Source organism: Cottoperca gobio, chromosome 12 (genome assembly GCF_900634415.1).
Source record: "Cottoperca gobio chromosome 12, fCotGob3.1, whole genome shotgun sequence".
Classification (NCBI taxonomy): Eukaryota; Metazoa; Chordata; class Actinopteri; order Perciformes; family Bovichtidae; genus Cottoperca; species Cottoperca gobio.
Genome location: NC_041366.1, coordinates 3,627,477 through 3,648,878, shown reverse-complemented (window position 1 = coordinate 3,648,878; position 21,402 = coordinate 3,627,477). Strand labels below are relative to the sequence as shown.

At 39.2% G+C, this 21,402-nt stretch overlaps 1 protein-coding gene across 2 annotated transcripts in view; it reads right to left on the bottom strand.

Annotated features, from left to right (window-relative positions):
- Nucleotides 1–2,404: 2,404 nt before the first annotated feature.
- The window catches only part of LOC115016328 (cingulin-like protein 1), a 59,748-nt gene continuing 40,750 nt past the window's right edge, over nucleotides 2,405–21,402 (bottom strand). The window contains exons 7-23 of one of the 2 annotated variants that reach the window (XM_029443997.1): nucleotides 17,930–18,433; nucleotides 16,269–16,559; nucleotides 14,748–14,846; nucleotides 14,071–14,238; nucleotides 13,873–13,968; nucleotides 13,720–13,778; nucleotides 12,710–12,857; nucleotides 12,528–12,632; nucleotides 11,791–11,943; nucleotides 11,060–11,227; nucleotides 10,274–10,447; nucleotides 8,440–8,529; nucleotides 8,272–8,355; nucleotides 7,732–7,850; nucleotides 6,338–6,446; nucleotides 5,752–5,915; nucleotides 2,405–4,822 (exon numbers count right to left, since the gene is read on the bottom strand). In XM_029443997.1, coding sequence (XP_029299857.1) covers nucleotides 4,699–4,822; nucleotides 5,752–5,915; nucleotides 6,338–6,446; nucleotides 7,732–7,850; nucleotides 8,272–8,355; nucleotides 8,440–8,529; nucleotides 10,274–10,447; nucleotides 11,060–11,227; nucleotides 11,791–11,943; nucleotides 12,528–12,632; nucleotides 12,710–12,857; nucleotides 13,720–13,778; nucleotides 13,873–13,968; nucleotides 14,071–14,238; nucleotides 14,748–14,846; nucleotides 16,269–16,559; nucleotides 17,930–18,433 — 2,655 coding nt within the window. In that variant the 3' untranslated portion in view covers nucleotides 2,405–4,698. The remainder of the gene's footprint in view (nucleotides 4,823–5,751; nucleotides 5,916–6,337; nucleotides 6,447–7,731; nucleotides 7,851–8,271; nucleotides 8,356–8,439; nucleotides 8,530–10,273; nucleotides 10,448–11,059; nucleotides 11,228–11,790; nucleotides 11,944–12,527; nucleotides 12,633–12,709; nucleotides 12,858–13,719; nucleotides 13,779–13,872; nucleotides 13,969–14,070; nucleotides 14,239–14,747; nucleotides 14,847–16,268; nucleotides 16,560–17,929; nucleotides 18,434–21,402) is intronic. The other variant, XM_029443998.1, reaches the window with a different exon arrangement.

Here is a 21,402-nt window from a genome sequence, read left to right as displayed (position 1 = left end):
ATAGTCATTATAGTTCATTATTAGTAATTATGACAAAGTCAACACAAACGCAGGACTTTCACCCAGTAGACCGCTTTTCGTCTCCCGTGTGAAATCAAAAGTCACCGTTGATTTATTTACTTTTGTGCGTAAGTTAACTTACGTAAAGTACTTAACATAACTTACATACTTAAGTTATGCAAAATGTACTTATTTTAACCCAATCCATGATCTTTTCCTAAACCTATCCAAGTAGTGTTGTAGCCTAAACCTAACCAAACAGAGACCGTTTCACAACGTTAACAACGTGCTAAAAAACTGCCACCATTACATATTGTGTATGTATCAGGACATATTGATCTCCCGCCACTGGCTGGCAGCGGCGCTGGTTTAGGAAATGCCTCTGTGGGTCGTATTAGAGCACAGTCACCAACGAGCGTGTGGTGAGCAATGTGATCATATGGGTCGGAGGACCTGTTGCCTAACTCATTGCATTCATTGCAAGCTACCGAAAATGGCCAGGGCTAACATCTTAGTATTTAAAGAAACATAGATGGCTACTGTTTTATAGGTATAGTTATAATTGTTATGAATATAAAAATGCCAGCTTGCTTTTTAGTTTTTCTAAATGACAGAGAAGGGAAATGCTTTCAGAAAAAAAAAACAATGAAGTCACTGCACCTTTAGGACAGGAACGCCTCCCTGTGCTGATGACTATCAGACCTTAATCAAAACTTTCTGGCGAACCCAACCCGCTGAATGTGGATCAAATGGAAAATATTCAGAAGACATTTCTAAAGAACTATTTGCAAAGTTACATAAAACTTTGATTCAGCTTCTTTTATAACACATTACGAAGTGGGAATTTAATACTTATTTTGTTTTTGCCAAAGATGCTGAAGTGACCAGTTTAAGTAAAATGCATTTGCTCATGACTTGTAGAATGTTGAAAAAAGATGGCTTCTTGGTTTTGAAAGTGTTGTTAACTGGAACTTAATATGTATGTTATGATCAGTACCTTTGTAGAGTCAGTTGTTTGCATTTTATCTATCCAGAACATTTGTTATAGATGATGATTGATTGACTTTGCAGAATTTATGGAGGCATTGTGAGATCTGACAACTGATTAAAGTTGACTTAGTACAATAATAACTTTGGAATTTGTTGTGTTTGTTGTTGTATGTGTGTGTGTGGACAAAGCTGGTTAGTCACACCCAGGATCACTGATTCAAATAAATAGCTGTGTGTTCATGTTTTAGTGTGAAAGCCATGTTCAGAAATATCACTGTTCCTTTCAGAGGGAACCCCCAGCCTTGTGTGCTTGGAGTGAGAAACATGGACACCGTTTCATTTGAGTCACAAAATGAGCTGTTATTTTCGGTTTAAAATCATTTGTCTGCTGGAGCACATCAGTGGTTTTCTTCTCACTTATATCACCAGTTGTTTGTATCCATTGCAAACAAGTTGCCTGATTGTTCTCCTATGACCTGTGGAGTTCCTCAAGACTCAATCTTTGGACCAATGTTACTCTCTCGCTCTCTACCGCACAAGCTTTGCTACAGGTTGGCCATTTTGTGATATAGCTATGCAGACGATATCCAACTTTACGTACAGAGTTTGATTAAAACCAGGTAAGCTCTTGGATCTTCTACATACACTACATAACTTTTAAACTATGTTTTGATGAAATCTCTATGATGACTCATAGTTTTGTACAATTAAATCACAACTATGTAGCTTCACCTGGGTTTATGGCTACAATTGAAATCCTTGTTATTACTTTGCTCCATCATGTGAATTATTGGTCCTTAGTAGGTTCACAAGGTCTCTCAGGTGTGCAGCTTTAGTTGATGTCTGGCTCCTTGGTAGTCAGGTCAATAAACATCAATTTACAGATTATTCAATTAGTTAATCAACAAGCATTAATATAATAATTGAAGTAATTTTTTCATGCATAAATTCACTTCTCTAAACTTGTATTTTCTTTAGCAGGTTTATGAGAAAGTGATCAGACATCTCATTTCTTTTATTACCTCAGTAAAGTTTCAGTTTCCTAATGAGTTTATGTCTCAATCATTAGTTTCAAGTCTTTGTTATTACAGCACGATGTTCATTCTGTAAATGTCTCATTTAGAGTAAAATAGACGATAAAGTGATTGACAGGTCATTTCCACGTCGTCGTTCGGTCTGGGTGCTCTCCGTGTTTTCATCAATCTGTGTTTTCAGTTCATGAAAGTTTATTGTAACATCTAAAAATATCTTATTCAGCATTCGGTTGTACTTTGCTCATCCCTCTATGTGTCACTTCTGGTTGCAAAAAAACAAGATGGCGACGGTAAAAATGCAAATCTCAAGGCTTCAAAACCGTAATCGTAGTTAGTAAAAACTGAATTCTCCTTAAAAAAAACACAAACGATACTCAGAATTCTCAGCGGAGGAAAAATTTATTTGTATTTTGTTATAAGAAACTTCTCACCAAAAGAGAGAATGTGAAAAATAAATACCCAATAACACCAGAACCGGCAGAATGTGAAGTTACAAAAATAAGTAATTGAAATCTATTTCTCTTTACATATCTGTAGAAACCATTTGTTTTGTTTTGAGAATGATAAACCAAAAGAACACTTGTAGCACACATTCCCAACAGCTCAAATATCAAACTCTTTCATGTGATTTATGTTCCTGCTTCCAAAAAATCAAAGTACACCAACAAATGTAAACATAACAGAAAATCCAAACTCAATCTGAATATTAGCTCTATGGATTTATGACAGACGTCCGTCAAGAAGGGAACATGCAGAGGACTGTTAGAACAGGGCTGGGTTTCATTTACTACCAACTCAATCAGAAGATGGAAGTCAGGTTTCTTTCAGATTAAAGTACTCATGACGTTTTTGACGCTAGAATGAAGCCATTTAAATTTCTACTGATGATTTCAATTCCACAACCCAGCCTTGTTTGTTTCTGTCTGTGCACTATATTTCAAAATAAGAGCATACAGAACATTTAACAGCTGGTACAGAAAACCACAGAGCATATAAATAACACAATGAACTATTACATTTATTTTTGCCTCTTGCACACTTTGCATTAACACACATCTTGTATTTGACTTCTGAGAGCTAAAACGTCTCGGCTGTTACACTTTTAAACATTTAAACAGTTTTTTTAGTTAACATTCTTTTTCAATATGTGTCTGGTTTGAGTGACTTTGAATACAATACAATTAACAAAGATGCAGATTAACGGCGAGTGTGAAGCGCAATCTTTTTCACAAAACATCTTATCCCCTAAATATTATCTCAAGGACAGATACTGTAAGTAGGAGTTACATCAGCAGCAAACCGCCTAAAATACCTGAAGCTGAACTCTAAAATCATACATGTCATTCTCTAAAATAAATGTTCGCCCCGCAAGCAATTTCAAATACAGAAAATTCAAATAATCTTCGAATCATAAAAACAATATTAATACAAAAAACAGTTTAATATAAATAATCTCTCAATAATCTCTTAATTTCTTCTGTGTTTGAATCAAGCGCTACAATCACATCCAAAGATCCCTCCTCTGCAGTTATTACCGTGTAATATATATGTGGAATATGTTCAAATACTGCAGGTGAATGTGTTACACATGTTAAACTAAACAATGTGAAATCCCTCCTTGTGAAAGAACTATCGGTTTATCTCCACCAAAATAAAAACTAACTAAAAGTTTGTCAAATGTCCCCGTCATTCTTTGAGTTTGAACTCTCTTTTTTTACAAATTGAAAAACGGATTATAATTACTTGCATTCCAAATGCCATCAAACTGAAGTCTGTCGGAGTTAAAAGTGTCCGTTCAGACTTTAAGGCCAGAACGCTTTTGTGCGACTGGACGATGTAGAAAATTCACACTCCAAAATGTACTTCAGGATGTTTAAAGCTTATTTTAACAGCAACTACAAGAACACATTAACAACTACAAGGCACCTTTATCATAACCTTAATATGTCACTATTGGCACTAGTTTTCCCTTTATGCATGTCAGCATCTCTCTGCACCAAGCGCAAGAACATTTATTTCCTTTGGCAAACAAGAGGACCACCATTCTATTGAATATTCTATGTAATAGAAAAGAAGAAAATGTGAGATTCAACACGTCAAACGAGGCATTTGACGTCATTGTTGAACAGTGTGTCACTGACAGTGAGGCCGTGAGTCCACCAGGAGCTTCTCCCATCACTGCTCTTTGGGATTTGTTTTCGGGTAAATAGTTAACTGTTGTGATTCCTAACGGTAACCATGAGAGGGCCGACAGAAATACATTTAATTTGATAATAATTATAAGGAAAAATACTGTAGTATAATACTTGGTACAATTCTACTCAATTAAGTTCAATTAATTGCAAGTTTGATAAACAGGTCAGCTAAATATGCAAACATCTCAAATCTTACAATGCATTCATTGTAAGATTCATTCATTCACATATATGAAGAAGATCTTTCAAGGAAAATTAAAAGCTTTGTCTCTATTGTTTCCTATAATTAGTACATATTACATAGCTCATTCCATGGCCCTGTGTAGGAGATTACAAGGTCAGACATCATGTAGAGGAAAAGATCCTGGTGGACTTTTAGGTTCGGCATGCATCATATATAATATTCTTTTTTGATGAATGGATTTAGTGTCTTGCAACATTCTCACTGTAATAAAGTGGAGGTTTAATGTGTGTGGGGTTTACACTTTGGTGACGGTGTTTGTTTGTTGCTGCAGCAACAGCTGATCATCGTCTTCGTCGTCGACGCTCAGGTCCAACCTCAGGTTATCCAGAGTCTGACGGATAGTCATGGTCTCCTTACGTCTGTTAGAGAGACAAGGTTGTTTTTATGAATGTGCCATGAATGTAATGTAACTGACAGACTGAACAAGCATGTGTGCCTTTAATGTGGAGGAAACTAATCTGACTGTAATCTACTAATCTGAGTCTTCATGTCGCGTCTAAAGAAGACCTGAGAGGCAAGTGAGAAAAGAAATCTGGTGATCTATTTTGTAAGTCTGATCTAAAGTGTCTTCTCTCCTGTGACTTAAGAACCGGTGAGAAATTATGTTTTGCAAGTAAAACAAAAATGTTTTGGCAGATGATTTTGCGCACACTACTTGTTCATAATAGGACTAAAAGTGACGGAATAGCGCTGATTAAAATGCATTTGTAGTGTTCCTTGTGTTTAGAGTGCCTGAAGAAATGAAAACTCACCTGGAAGAAAACATAAATGTTTTTAGTCCTTTAGAACACGGGTAGTAAAGATGCTCTTCAGCCTCTTGTGGCCAACATCAGTATTACAACCACAAACTCTTGTTTTCACAGATGAAAGACAAAAACTGTTTTTCACACATGTATTTACAGATTTAAAAAACTCATATTCTTTCAAGGAATTTGAAAGACTATCCCTGCCAGACTTGACTTCTTTCTCACTTGCCTCTTTTGGCTTCAAACAACACATTTCAGGTTTGTAGGTGTTACCACTGATAACTGTAGAAACCACACTGAGGCTTCACACTTTGTTACCAAATAATGTGTCACTAAAAATAATCTATGAAAATCCACAACAAAGTGAATGTTCATGGCTTTTATGTCTGTACAAGGTGAGTGTTTGATATTTAAATTTCCCTTCTGAATTGTCCATCTACGTGTGTGTGTGTGTGTGTGTGTGTGTGTGTGTGTGTGTGTGTGTGTGTGTGTGTGTGTGTGTGTGTGTGTGTGTGTGTGTGTGTGTGTATTAGAGTATGTACTTTGTCAGCTGGTGTTGGTCCAGCAGCTGCCTCTGCAGCCGGCTGCTCGCCTCCCTCTCCTCGGCCAGCTCTCTCTGGGTGTGGCGGTACTGCGCCTCCCTTCTGCTCGCTTCCTCCTCCGCCTCGTTCAGCTGACGCTTCAGAGAGCGCATCCTCTGGGTCATCTGGAGGACCAATCACAGAGCCACGCTTAGTTTGGGCGGTAACAGTAACGGCTGACACATTAAAACACCTCAAGGTTGTTACCACATGCTTAAAACTGACTAAAAAACATGTCTTGGACAAGAGAACTGAGTCCAAAAGAGTCAAACAAACAGAATGCTGCAAAAATACATTTCCCCAGCTAATAATGTAATAACGAGTAAATAATGTATAACTTATTAAATGATGCGCAAAAGGTTATTATAATAATGGTTCATAAATGTTATTACATTATTGACTTTTATTACATTAAGAACAGAGAAATTATTCACAGTTTTTCACATTATTTGCTGCTACACCGCCTTTGTGTGTGTGTGTGTGTGTGTGTGTGTGTGTGTGTGTGTGTGTGTGTGTGTGTGTGTGTGTGTGTGTGTGTGTGTGTTACCAGGTCTTTCTGCTCATTAGCTATCCTGTGTTCCTCCTCCATCTGATCGCTCAGCTCGTTGATCTTCCTCTCCAGTTTACCGATGGTGTTAGTCAGAACAGACTTGTTCCTGCACAAAACACATACACACACACATTAGCACACACACACACCTGCATGTTTCAGGCAGCTGCTATGGTTACATGTTGCTAATATCACAGTTAACCGTTATAAACCCCAGTGCTGCATCCTACGTAGTTGGATTTACACCTGATAATAAAGCAGCTATTCTGAAATCTATGTCTATGAACATACTTGCTTGAGGGAACGCTACATTACAGTCTGTGTGGTTTGCAGATTGATGTTAGCTGTGATGGATACACATCTCAAGCAAGTTTCATTGTCTGCTTATTACTTTTTACTTTGTACAGAGTTGAGTGGACACTAACGGCTGTTTGGAAACAGAAGCTCTGTACAGCAATACAATATACAAATACATTTGCAGTTATTCAGCTAAAACATTTCTTACACTGTAACTTTTATTTTTGTGTTTTTTTTACCAGTCTTATTCTATTTTAGCATATTTATATTAGATTTTTTTAATTGCATCTCATTTCCGTCCATAAAGTGTTTCTTTTGCACTTTCCCTTGATGCTTTGAAGGCTTTATGTAAAGCACTTTGAGTTGCCTTGTTGCTGAAATGTGCTTTAAAAATGAACTTGCCAACATGAGTGTCTTTTATTAAGGACAGACATCTCTTGCTAAATCAATTCCTTTGTAAATATTAAGAAGTTTACAAGTCCAATGACTCCAAAGGGAGCTGTAATTGTTGAATGCCAACAATGTAATAACTGTCTTGTTTGAACAGCAGTATCTTCTCTTTTATTTTGTGCTTTCTGATCTGGTTTTGGTCAAACTAACTCTGGTGCGTTTATCTACTTAGTTGGATTCATACGGGCTAGTTTGAAAGTTGTTCAAGTGTTCTGCGTCCGAGCCAACTGGTGTGATTTGTTTGTAGTGTGAAAGCAAAGCAGACTGTGGGCTGTGTATTGGCAAGAATCTGCCTATAAGACACGTATCATGACATACACAGGGGTTAAGATTCTATATATTGCGATACTGTAAGACATTTCAGAAAGACTGTCACGGTATAAAGAACAAACCAACATATGAGTAAAAAAGTCGACTTATTTATGCTATCAGAAGAGTGGGATCTCTCTCACAGTGAGTGTCCTCCTCTAATATTACTGCACAAGCTGCCTTGTTTAGTAACACCTACCTGTCCATGACTAGTAATGACACGAGGTCGAGCTGCAGTGTATAATATTAATACTCATAATCAAACTTTTTCTCTGTAGGAAGTAGGAACATGTTACAGTGCTGATGGTGTGTGTTTGAGAAGTCATGTGACTGACCTCTCCTCGGTCCTCAGAGTGTTCTCCAGCTCTTTGACTCGGCTCTCCGCTCTGGAGATGACATCCTCCTGAACTCTGGAGCTCTGGAGCTCCTCCACCTCCAGACGCAGCTCACGCACCTACAGACCGACAGAGAGAAGTGTTCTATTAGAGATGAGCTATTACAAGCACTGTTCCTCTAATGGTGATTATTTACATAGGCTACTTAAACGTACAGGTCTGTTGAAATCATGTTCTTGCCTGTAATTCATTAGCACAGTATCTTCTCATACCTGCGCATACTGTATGTCAGCCAATAAGTAACAAGACATTGCAGTACAGAAATGTAAACGCTATGTTTCACAATTCATTATACAGTTTGTCCACCAGGGAGCACTGTCAATAAAGATTATAATCACATTTAAGGAACCTTAAAACAAAAGTGTCTTGTGAATGAAGCTTCAAACTATTTGGTACAGCCACGCTGTGTTGAATGTAGACTAAAAGAATAAGTAAACACACACACAAACACACACACACACACACACACACACACACTACCTGTCTCTCCGTGGCGGTCTTCTCAGTTTCCAGCTGGTCGTTCAGATCTTTCTCCTGAATCACCTTCAGCTGCAGCTGCTCAGTCTGACATTAACACACACACGTCTTAAATCCAGTAAATGACAGAATACTTTGAGTTAGCTCACGTCCTGCTCCCAGTGTGTTTACCTGTTCGATAGCTCTCTTGTGTTTGGCGGCCCATCTCAGCTCGCTGTCATGCAGCTCCTCCAGATCGCTCTCCATGTCGATGATCTTCTCCTGAAAGAAGAGTTCAGAAATAATAAGTCATCGTCCAAACCAGTAAACTAAATTTCTGATCTGAGGTCAGCCGCCTGTTGTCTCATCAACAGAACACATTCAGGTTATTTAGAAATGGCACAGATTAAGTATCTTTAGAAATAGCCACATGATGAATATTAAGGATTATAGCATTAGCACGCTGATTGCTAAACAGGATTTGCATAATTAATACCTCATTAACCCCAAACTGATGGTTTGCATGACTGATTAATTCAAGTGGACATCTCTATTTGAATCATTGGGTCACGTAATGCGAACACATTGTGCATACTGTCTGATCTGCAGCTGGAAACAGGGAAAGTGCACTTCAACCAAGACACATTCAGGAAATATTAGCCTCTTATTTTTTGAATTCATCTCACATAAAAAAAAAAATGTTTCTCCTCTAACTATTATTTTTTGTCACTTCCCATAAAATCCCATATATATATATATATATATATTTTTTTTGTGTTGACTCTGCTCGTACAGTAGTTGAGAATTATTCTAATGTTTAACGTAAAGAGTCTGGTGATATTCTATATTTTCTACAAATCCCATGAAGACACAAACTAACACTGAAGGTATCTACTAACGTGTATAGTGTGTGTATCAAAGCCTGATATATCTTCTTCCTCTGTACCATAGAGCTCCATCGTTGTCCAGAAGCTATTAAAAACACATCATTGAGACACTGCTGCACTGGGTGACGTGTTTCTTCATTACCATGAAAGCATCTTTGAGTTTCTAGAAAAGCGCTATGCAAATCTAATGTATTAATATTATTATTATTATTATTATTATTATTATTATTATTATTATTATTATTATTATTATTATTATTATTATTATTATTAACACACACACTGTAGTTCAATTTGAAAATCCAACATACGCCGTCCTGCTGCTCCAAATAGAAAACTAAATGTGGATTAATCTGCGGAAGAAAATAGTCCCTACCAAACAATGATTTTGTCGTTTGAGTCATTTCTGCTAAAGACCAGCTGTTGTAGGAACTTACTGAGTCTTTTAAAAAAATAAATAAGTCTTCAGCTGAGAGCCACTAACGGGGAAGTCAGGAAGTCTTGAGAGACAGATGACACATGATTGGCATTGGGCGGTGTCCCAAATCACTCACCACGCCCTTTGGTAGTGCTGTCTGAATGTTTACTGATAATTATTACACCCTATATAGTGGACTCAAAGTATCCCACAATGCATCGTGGTAAGAAGTGTACTGTACAACCGATGGTGAATAACCAAACACATATACCATCATGCATTGTGCTGAAGGAAAAATGGCAGATGGACGAGATCAGAGAGAGAGCAGCGCGATTACAACCCGTCATCCTAATCAAAAATATTTGAATGATCGTGAGAAAAAACAAAGATGAGAGTATAGTTTGTTTTTTCTTATGTATAATATATATATATACAAAATAATATGTTTAATGTGAGCAGAGCGGATTAAAGTGTATATATCACAATAATGCATGTCTGTATTTTTAATGGATGTGGCCTTTACATGGGATCAGTCATTCCAGCCTCATCCTTTAAATATGATAGCAATTTGATATAAAATAAGTGTTACCTACAGAAAAGTAGGGCAAAAACATCTGAAGCAGCATTTAGACCAATATTAAAACGCTCCATTTACTTTACTAAATGAATACTTTATAATAATATATTAATACATTTGCCATCAAATGGTTTAGACCGGTACCTGAGCCTGTTTGACTTGCTTGGCCAGGTCATCTCTGGCCTGGTTGGTGCTCTGCAGCTCCATGTGGAGGTCTTCCACCGCCCTCTCCGCTTGTTTGCACTGCAGCTGGATCCTCTCTCTCAGCTGGATCTCCTCCTCCAGCGTCTGCTCCTTATCGATCAGCTTACCAGAGACCTGTACACACACATGAAAACACACAGTTCCTTAGGCTGCATTCATACCAAAGGTATTATATTAAGATCATATTAAGTGGAGACACTACAGGAGGGAAACGTTTTAGAGATATTACAAGGAAACTTTCCTGGCTGATCATTTACATTGTGAGAATGATGTGCTAATTTGCATACACTTCTGGAACAGAAAACATTGGATAAAGCCAGGTTCAAATTTCTTGTTTCATTTTGTTGACACATGAGGGTCAAAGGTTTTTACAGAGGAAATGTTGGATATCTGTTTGTGTCAGAAATCAGAAAATACTGTCAACAGCCATGAAAGTAAAATAAAAAGTTCACTTTTTGGAATAAAATGTTCCATAAAGCAGGCTATGATATATGAACAAACCCCTCTGTAAAAACCTTCAGAATATAGATATGAATGACACTTTGGTTCTACTGAAGTGGAGATTTCTGCCAAAACAAATTTTTCTGCCAAACAAACAAAATTCCATACATTTAGCGAGACACTACAGGTGAATAGGCTACTAATCTTTTACGAATAGATATGAACATGACATTGATTATTTAGCATGTTAGCATGAAATGATTACATTCACTTGTGTTGGCATACCTCTCCCTGCAGTCTGCTGACGAGGGTGTGCAGTCTCTGCAGCTCCAGCTCCTTCTCCAGCAGAACCTCCTCCAGCTCCTCCACCCTCTGCTGGCTGTCCTCACGCAGCTTCTGGTGCAGGCTCAGCTCAATTGCAGCCTCCGTGGACACCTGCAGAGCCTCAGCCAGCTGGAAACACACGGAAACATACATTTGTAGGTATAATAAACACATCCGTGCTTACCTGGCTTTACCAGAGCAGCTCCAAATAAATGTCACTTAAGAGAAAGCATCTGTAAGTTGTAACGCACATGTGTAAATGATAAACTAATACTATTGTTGAAATTGCACCTTTCTTTCTTAAGAAATTTCAGGTTGTTCATAATGTTTTGTAAAAAGCTTAAGTTTGAACATTTTCAGAATGTACTTTTACTTTTTTGCACTAAAACGAAGGGGAACATTTGGAGTTGTGGTTATTTATAGGTTATTATGCTGTGATTTTACTGGTCCGGCCTACTTGAGATCAAATTGTGCTGCATGTGGCCCCTGAACTAAATGAGTTTGACACCCCTGATGTACAGTATTCACCCCATAGGGATCAATCGAGTGGAAAGTAGAAAAAAAGTACAATTTTGAAGCCAGGCCTCTAGATTGAAAGCCTGATATAATAGAATGCACAGGATCCAATAAGGACATTTTTGTCCATAAAATTACAATTTCCTTGTAAAGGTGGGATGAAAGTGTCTCTGTACCTCTGTCTCCAGTCTGAAGAAGTTGCTGTTGAATTCAGATGTCTTTTTGTCTCTGGTTTCTCTGTCGACCTCCATCTCCTCCACCTGTCTCTCTGCCTGCCACAACTTCTCAGACAGAGTCTTGGCGTGCTGCGTCTGATTCTCCAGGTTATCCTGAACACACACACACACACACACACACAGTACAATTGTATTACTGTCGGACAGACAACGTTCATGTCTCAACACCTGAATGCACCAAAAAGTCCACGCTCACGGTATTCCCATGCTGCTCAATAAAAGCAGGTATCGTGTTGACTGCACTCTTATTCTCTTATTGTTGCCAATACACCAGGGACAATGTTGGGATGTGCATACAATACTTCTACCAACAGTTTCATGTGTTTCTTAAAGTCCTCAGCTTGTCTGGAACTGTTGCATTGTGAAAAACAATTAGCTAAACAAGGATTTAGTGTTCCTTTATGGGCTGAGAAAATGCTCCTAATTCTGAAGCCGAATCATTGATTTAAAAAGGGTTAGGGTTTTCTTGACTTTCTGAATTATCTTCTGAATTTACAAACATCATATGTGTAATAAGGTCCCATGGGGGACACCGCCTCTTTATATGTTTTTGCATCCACCGTTGTCTTCAAAAACTAGGCTCCACATGTCAATTATCTGACGTGTAACAGACTGCAGTTGCAGTAGAAATTCGGGAGAAGACAGCAACTCTGCAAATGTTAGTTGCTGCTGTGTACCTCAGAATCCTGGATCTTGTTTTTGAGGGACTGCTGGAGAAAATTGAAGGCGTACTCCTGAGTGTTAGCCTCCACCATCATGTCCCGGGCCTGTTTCACCTCAATCTGCACAGTGCAAGAAAAAGAGTCAGTCATGCAAACCTATAGATAACTAGAGCATCATTCCATCTATCTGCTCACACCTCCATCTCCCTGTGTCTCTCGCACATGGATTGGTTCTCTCTCTCCATCTCTATCATCTGCTCTCTCATCCTCTTCATCTCATTGGTCAGCTGAGTGTTGGTCCTCAGCAGGTCCTCGTTGTTCACCAGCAGGCCACGCATCTCATACCTTCACAGGGAGAGAGTTATTAGCCATGTGTCAAACTCTAAGTTCCCAGTCAGGTGCCAGACAGAAGTGAAGCCAATGAATGACAGGAGGAGTAACAGTTAGCATCTTTAAGGTTAAAAGATTTGCTTCTAAAAAGTGAGACTCAAGATCTGTCCAGAACTTGTGGGAAGAAGTAGAAGTGTACTGAGGTTGTGGTACACTGTGACATCACGTGAGGTTGTGGAACACTGTGACATCACGTGAGGGTGTGGTTACAAGTGCAAAAGTACTTCTAATAAGAGAAGGTTAGTCAAACAATGCTGTTCAGCACATTGTTAACTTACACTTGAAATAAAAGCATGTTTAAGCGTTAACTAAAAAGCATAATTTTACAAAACTCTTCTCGTTGAAGGTTTCCAGTCTGTCACATACAACCACACCCACCAGTGATGTCACGGCGGACTGACCACACCCACTTTACCTCACTCCAGCCAGGGGACAATTTCAACCAGTGGAGGTCATAACAACGATATTCTCAGCTTGTGTTGTCCTTTAAAGACAGTTTCATGAGAATCAGACCAAAATGGAAGAAAAAAAGAAACCAAAGAAAAAGCGAGCAAAGAGGAAAATAAGAAGAAAGAAAGTGAAATATAAATAAAGTAACCACAACACGACATAAATTGGGAACAACATAAATAACTTGACAGTTTGTATTGATACCAGTCAACATAACATTACATGAATTATGAAGTGATCCTATTTATATTATTTTGTCTGTTATGTTATTTATTTTTTCTCATATTTTTTATGTATATCATTTTGCCTGTAATATATTAAAGAAAGTTAAAGAAAATAAAGAAAGAAGTATAACATGATGTCTGACCTTATCTGGTTCCTCTCCTTCTCCATCTCCACACTCTCTGCCTCCAGGAACTGGTTACGCTGGAGGACACACACACACACACCAAAACATCTTCTTATACTCGTGATAACAAACTGTGTGTTTGAATCCCAGAATGACTCAGGTGAGGCTTACCTTCTGGCAGGCGTCCATCTGTTTGGTCAACTCCTCTATGTAGTCTTTTTTATTGGGCATAGTGGAAGAACGAATGCTGTAGTGGGTGGGTGCCATCTGTAGCAACATAAACAGATATTCAAACATGGAAAAGCATTATATAGTGTGGCCGTACATGATTATAGAGTGTTCTCTGTCTGTGTCTGTGAGTGAACGTACTACAGGGTTGTTGACCTCGGTCCTCCTCTTCAATAGGGAGTCGTAAGCTGAGAATCGGGGGCGGGGGCTGTTGAGGGTGGGTGTGGGCATGCCTACTGGACTGGTGCTGCGGCTGTTGAAGCTGTACAGGTTCATCTCTGAGGTGGCAGGAGACAATCCACTCAGAGACTGGGGAGCAGAAGGAGGCACAGAGGAGGGTTACTACCAGAACACTGTGATCGTGATGTGAGAAAAAGTGGGATCATGCCTTTCAACTCCTTCTCTGGCGATACATTTAAATGGTCTTTTCTCTCGCTCTGTTTCTGATTTGCGAGGATAATCTTTCTGAATATCTGCTGTTGCCATGCTCATTTTGGCCAAAATTCTTCACCTGCCGAAACTGTTTTTACACCTGTTTTCACAGATTATTAAAAGAAAATGACAAAAAAGGAATTTCCAAAAGATGAACCTGGAAAAACCTTTTGTTCACAGATTCTTAAGTCATAAACACAGGAGAGAAAACCACAATTATCTTTTCTCACTTGACTTTAAGGGCTTTTCAGTTAAAAAGTAGTATTTGAAGATTGTGTAGACTGTTTTAGCATCAATTTCTTATGTTTCTGTGACTTTAAGAGTGTTTCTAAACCTATATAATCTGTATTAGATATAGAAATAAAAAACAGTTTTCCACTACAAACCTTGAACTCAGACATTCGGTACATGGGGTTGTAATCTATGGAGGCGGTCGTGGTGTACGGACTGTTGAACACCCTGGGAGGGCTGTCAACAACACCCCACTGTAAACAAACAAACAACACAACGCAGATTTAATACCAATCAACAGAACGACAAAAGTATAGGACAAGACAAATGGAAAGGACAAAAGCCAACGATCAAAGTGCCGACTGAAGGCAGATGCAGAAGTGCAGATGCAGCACCCTGTCAATGTCGTACATGTTACACTGATTTACTTAGCTTTCTAATTAATATTCAAATATCATTTAAATCAAAATCCACAACTTAAAATGTTTTCAAACATCTGAACACACGATGAAGAGACATGTTGAGCCTGACAGGGAAGCTCTTTGATACGTAGATTATTACTCAAATATAATATAACATTAAATATCTTATTTGCAATGGTAGATACAAAATGACACTCATAGACATGTAATATTTAAACAGGATGGTCATATAATTGGCTGGTAAATTGCTGTTGAGTAAGTGCATGTACTTGTAGCAGATGCACATATATTACAGCAAATACTTGTATTTGTATCATGTAATGTACGTTTAACATGTCATTCTGCAATCTTGCATTAAAGGTGTTGATTAGATTATATTTGATTTGATTCAGGATAACTGTATCATTGTATAATAATTCAGAGATTCTCAACCAAAACATTTATCAGACAACAATTTTTATTGTTGGAGGTCTGGAGAATTATAGGATCTAATAACAGGTTAAAGTAAAGTCTGAGAAACTGGTATAATTTAACATTGTGTCAGGTAACCAGGACGGCCAGAAGGAAACCTTAAATCTGTGTTTTGTCCAGGAGATGGCGTTGTTCAATAACTGGAAAGGAAAACGTCTTTTTATTTATGCTGCATAAGACCTGTATCACTTCAACAGGATTATGACATCATAAATGTTTAAATAAGTTAAATTATTACAGAGTGAGTAAGTTTAGTTACTTGGAAGGACATGCTAGATTTACTTTTGGAGAATGGATTTCTATTTTCCTAATTTACTGTATTACTTTCAGGCTACGTTAATTACGACATTTTGCAATGCAAAAGTGGCACATTCAAAACAAGGGGGCTTTACTTTGATTTAATTAGATTCAGGATCAAATAGTTCTTAAATGAACATGAAACCTGGAACACTAATTGTTCGGGGTCTTGGGAACGTTGAGATCTAAAAACGAGGTAAAAGACCAGAAAACAGCGAGAAACTCAGGTTTTAATAATAATAATAATAATAATAATAATAATAATAATAATAATAATAATAATAATAATAATAATAATGGAGACCCTTTATGCAGTGGATGGGCAATACTACATCTTAGAGCTGTATTCTGTCCAGGAGATGGCACTGTTTGATAACTGGTTCTGGAATCACAGATATGACAGATATCTGATTATCATAAAACTCTAATCTTCCTGATCTGAATCCCACACACACACAAACGGAGTCCACGGTCGGCCTCACCCACCCTTTCAGACGTATTGTCCCAGTCCCGCGAGGCCAGGGACTCCAGGGACCCTCGGTGGTTGTTCAGCCCCAGCCGGTTAGTCTCCCTTCGGGCTGGCTTGGGGCTGTTCTCCCCCACCGTTCCGCCGCCTCCTGGACTATCTGCAGCCCTGCTGCTCAACCCGTTGGTCAAGTGGTCGTTGTTGAGGAACAGCTGATATTTTGGGTTCTGGCTGGTCGACACAACTCGGGGTGTGGTGGGCTCGTCCTCTGACGGGCTGTCTGACTGCTTGTTCAAATCCAATTCAGACTCCTGGAGGAGAAGGGCAGAAGGTGGGGAAGGAGCAATGGAATAAACCTGTATGAAACATAAACATACATCTGCTGGAGGGGTGAAAACAGAGGCTGAGCATGTGCTGGTGTTGTCAGCAGGGAGAAGATGAGACAAGGTAACGTGTAATAATAGTGGAGGGGAAGAAACAGCAGATTTCCAGGAAAAAAATGCTCTGGGAAAAAGATGTACCTACCAATTGACACAAGTATTTCACTTATGTTTAGCTAATAGATGCTAACTGGGATTTCTTTAAAGCTGCATTAAAGTTTTCTGACCACTAGGGGGCAGAATAACTCCATAATAAGATAGTAAACGCAGTATTATCAGCTTATAAAGTTGTCCACAGAGATGTAACTTCAAACTTTCATCAAATCAGCTGATCTTGACATTTCTTCTTATTGTGTACCTATGATTCTACTCGGCCATTCAAGCCGTACAAGTTGTACTGTGAGTCACCTAAAATTGCCTACTGGAAAAATGACTGGGACTTCTGAATAAAAGGGAACTGACTCAGACTTGAATCATGAATCTACTGAAATAATAAAATACTAAAAGACTTTAACACCACGGACTTGTGACTTCACTTGGATTTTAGCCTTTTGACTTAGAATGTCTTGATATTCTCTGCAAGCCCAAATACTAAAAGTGTACAGAGAAACAATTAATTTTTCTAACAACAAATATAGTTTGAATCAATTTGAAAGCAGCCAATCACAATGTGTGAGAAGGAGGGAAAGTTGTGTGCTGGCAGTGCAGACAGACAGATAATACTCTAATTTAAGACCTGAAACACTGCCCTTAGGACTTGGGCTTGGCTTGGAATTTATCAGTCTTTGACTAGAGACTTGATAACCACGATTTGGCTATGACTTTGTTGCAAAACAATGTCTTTGTCCCACCTTAGTTTGCACATGCTGCAGATAATATGCCACAATAAGCCGCTGTGCTCTTGTTTGTCACGAAGCAAATTACCAGACAGAAACTCAAGCAAACAGAATACAAAAATGCACAAAAGTATCATGTGACCCAATCGCTATCATTTGTCCCATTGACTGCAATCATGCAGCCAAAATCAACACAATCATAGCGTGAAGGTTGTTGCGTGAAGGCCAAAGACAAAACTGGCAACAAGTGAAGCTCATTTACAGGGGAAGAATCAAAGAGATTGGATGGGACGCCAGAGAATTTGAGGACATTTTGATTAGTACGATTGAAGAGGACGTGCGTTAGAATCTTGCCGTGGTTTCAAGCTTAGGAGTCGTCATGTGGATTGAGAACGGCGCTTTAATCACTTTTCGTTTCATGCAAGGACTTCCAAACGATCGGTCAGGACTTGATATTTTGCTTACCGATCCCATGCCAGAGTCAGCCACTGAGTGTCTATCAGTGTCTGGGGTTTGTCTTTTGCTCCTTGCTTCAGAATCAGTCTTCTTAGCGCAGCCTCCTACTGGACAATCGACCCTCGCAGTGATCTGACTGGTATTGGTGCCTCTCTGAGCTGATGGAGCCACGTTCTGACTGGTTTCCCTGAACGGAGGGGTCACAGTGATGCCGGGAACTGGACCCTCGTCTTGTCCGGCGCTGCTCAGTGTGGACGGACTCAACTTTGACTCGAGAGCCTGTGCAGAAGCAGACTTTGGGGAAGATGAGGGGCTCTGCGGGGTACCGGAAGAAGGACCAGAGAATTTACTGATAAGGTTTTTGACGCTGCTGGCTCGGTGCAAGTTTGAACTGCTGAACAGGCCTGCAGCTGGTTTCTTATGACTGGCTCTCCAGGCCTGCTCTGCCTCTTCTTCATTGGTGGTCGGGTGAGGACTAAGCGGGGATTGGGTAGAAGAGGACTCAAGTGCGTGCTGAAAGAGGTTAAACAGAATAACAGATCCCCAAAACACTGTTAGCCAGAAGACTGAGCAGCATATATAGCAGGTTATAACAGACAATACACATGTACCACACGGTTTAGACTATGGTAGCTATCACTTAATATTTCAAGGTACATTATATCTTATTGGGCAATGTTGCAAATCAATGAGCAGCGCTACTTCATGGAAATGTTTGGTTTAAGTGTGACTTTTGACCTCTGATCACAAGGAATAAGACGATATCCCTGGTTCTGCTGCATCAATATTTATACATTACTCATTTAAAGAGTCCATCTTCAGTCCTAAATATTATAGAGTGCAATGCTATATCAGCGTATTCTTTTAAACGACTTGATTGAGACTGAGTGGGATGAGACCCCAAGGTGTTGAGGTACAGTGTGTTTACTTCCTGTTTTACTTTAGTAATTAAACCATTTTAGACACTAGTTACCAATCAGCAAACTGCCTCAGTCATGTCAACAACAAAGATATATCAATCTAAATGACATAACACTAATATTAGCCACTATTAGCTACTGCCATACCAGACCAAGTAAGGCTGTAGTGGATTGTGGTTCTTCCTCTTTCAGATGTTACTTCCTTTAAAGCTAGGAAGCATTTAGTTTACACAAACACTAAGTAAATATCTAATGAGCAATTAAATTCAAATACATCACTCCATCACTTAGACTTGAACTTTAAATGATTCCTTGAAAGCAGCACGTTAATAATGTGTTTTTCTCATCCGTCTTTCCAGTGTGTAGATGTTGTTGACTGTTGAAATGCATACATAATGACATGAAGCCCAGTGTGTGTGTTTGTGTGTGTGTGTGTGTGTGTGTGTGTGTGTGTGTGTGTGTGTGTGTGTGTGTGTGTGTGTGTGTGTGTGAATGTGTGTCCCTATGCTGATATAAATCCCTCTTGAGGAAGTGCAACATCTGCTCGCTCATCTGAAAAACCACCACACTCCCCCCCAACACACATCCCACTTTCTCACAGAAATAAAAAGGACAGATAAATATATTAGAAAAAATCAAGTCAACTCTCGAAAAGAGAAACAAACAGAAAATGGCAGCATTTCTAATTTTTTGGCCGAAAAGCCACTTGATTAAATCCAACTTTAATTAACATCATAACAAGGACGCCGATGCCACTTAGAGAAATGAAGTGGCGATAGTCCAGGAGTTTAACTTTCGGGACTCGAGGGTCCAAAGCATTGAGTGGCCTTATTCCAGGGTCTCGCCTGGCCGCCTCCCCCAGGGATGGTGAGCCAAGGCTGGGGTAGGAGAGGAGGTTTGGGATCGCTGCTAATAACCACGGTATTAAAATGTTTACAGGCCGTGGTGGGATTAGCTCTGAGCTGATGATTTTTAATGTTATTATTTTTGCCCTGTGAGCTGAGCACTCTGTGATCCTCATGGAATGAGGAGACGGGCACACGGTGGTGATGAAATGTGTGTGTTATTGTATCTCTGTCCTTATGTGCAGTACAATTATTGTGATGAGTTCTTTCAACATCCAGGTCAAGATTCCACACAGGGTCAGTGGATAAGCAGACAGGATGAGACCGCTCATTAATTAATATGAGTTAATATATTCTAAATAAATGATTAAATATTCCTTTACAGCAGCTTATAACCTGCTATAATGCCTGAATGTGTGCAGTATTCTGGATGCTACAATGAAGAGAGGCCTTTCAAAATAAAACACTCCCTCTAACAATGTTCAGGTGTTTCTATTTATCTGGTAAATAAAACTCATTTAAATGCACATTTTGCATGATCGTGAACCACATTTTCTCAGACATTCTGTGCTCATTTACATATTGTTTGAGCTGCCCATTGGTAAAACAAAAATACAACAGTAGTCATTTAAGTGCATCTAACTAAAGCTCTTTCGTTTTGTTCGTCTTTATGGTTCAAAGAAACCAAGGCTGCATTGTGGCAGCAGACAGGAGCAGAACCTCACACATTTTCTTTACACAAACTTTTCTCTAAAACACACAAGATGTCATGTTCTGCTGAACAGGGTCTCTCAATTAAAAGATTAACAAGACTCACTCTGCATTAGGGTAAAGTTATTTGCGCTATGATGATTTTTTTGTTTTAAAAGAAGATTTTTCTTTGCTCTCCTAATCTTTGAAACCTGCAAGAGACTTCTGAATTTAGCACGTAGAAACAATCACACAGAAAGACGGGCAGACAGAGCTTCATTCAGGAACACCAGGTCCATATTCCCCAAAGACCCAGACACACGCACACATACATGCACACACACATTGGTCCTCCATTCCCTGTGGCCTCACTACATTACAGACATATGGCGTGGAGCTGTACACCATCTGACCCAGATATATGACAGCAATGCATCCTGGGAACTACAGCGAATGCCTCACTGATGTTTGGTGCAGAAGTGCTCAGGGTGTTCCATCAGAATAAATGTTCAGGAAAGGCTGTGAGCACGGTGACTGCTTGCACCCATTACATTCCTCCAGACTCAGGAGGGTTTCTGTTTTTACCCGCCATGATGACGTGCTGTTCGGATTCAGTGTTGAAAAAAGAACGTACAATCCTGAGGATCCTGGATACGGGCTAAAGGCTTTTGTAGTTTTAGGAATATTTCTGCTCTACTTGCATGAGAAAGCACTTCTCTGCACAAAGCTGGCACAGAACTTTTTTTTACAACACATGTTCTCGCATGATACATCGTCAGAGACAGAACTAAAGTAGAATCGGCAAAATTGAGACAGCAAAGGTATTGGAAGAATTCAAATCCACTTTTTATCGTTACACACACACACACAGCACAGCACACACAGTGAAATGTAGACTCTGCATTTAACCCAGGGATCAGAGTGGGGGTTCGATGATTTACTCAAGGACACCTTGCAACTGCTGAGGAGATGGACTGGCACTTCTCAAAGTACCAGGTCCACACTCCAAACTTTGTCCGTTTTGGGG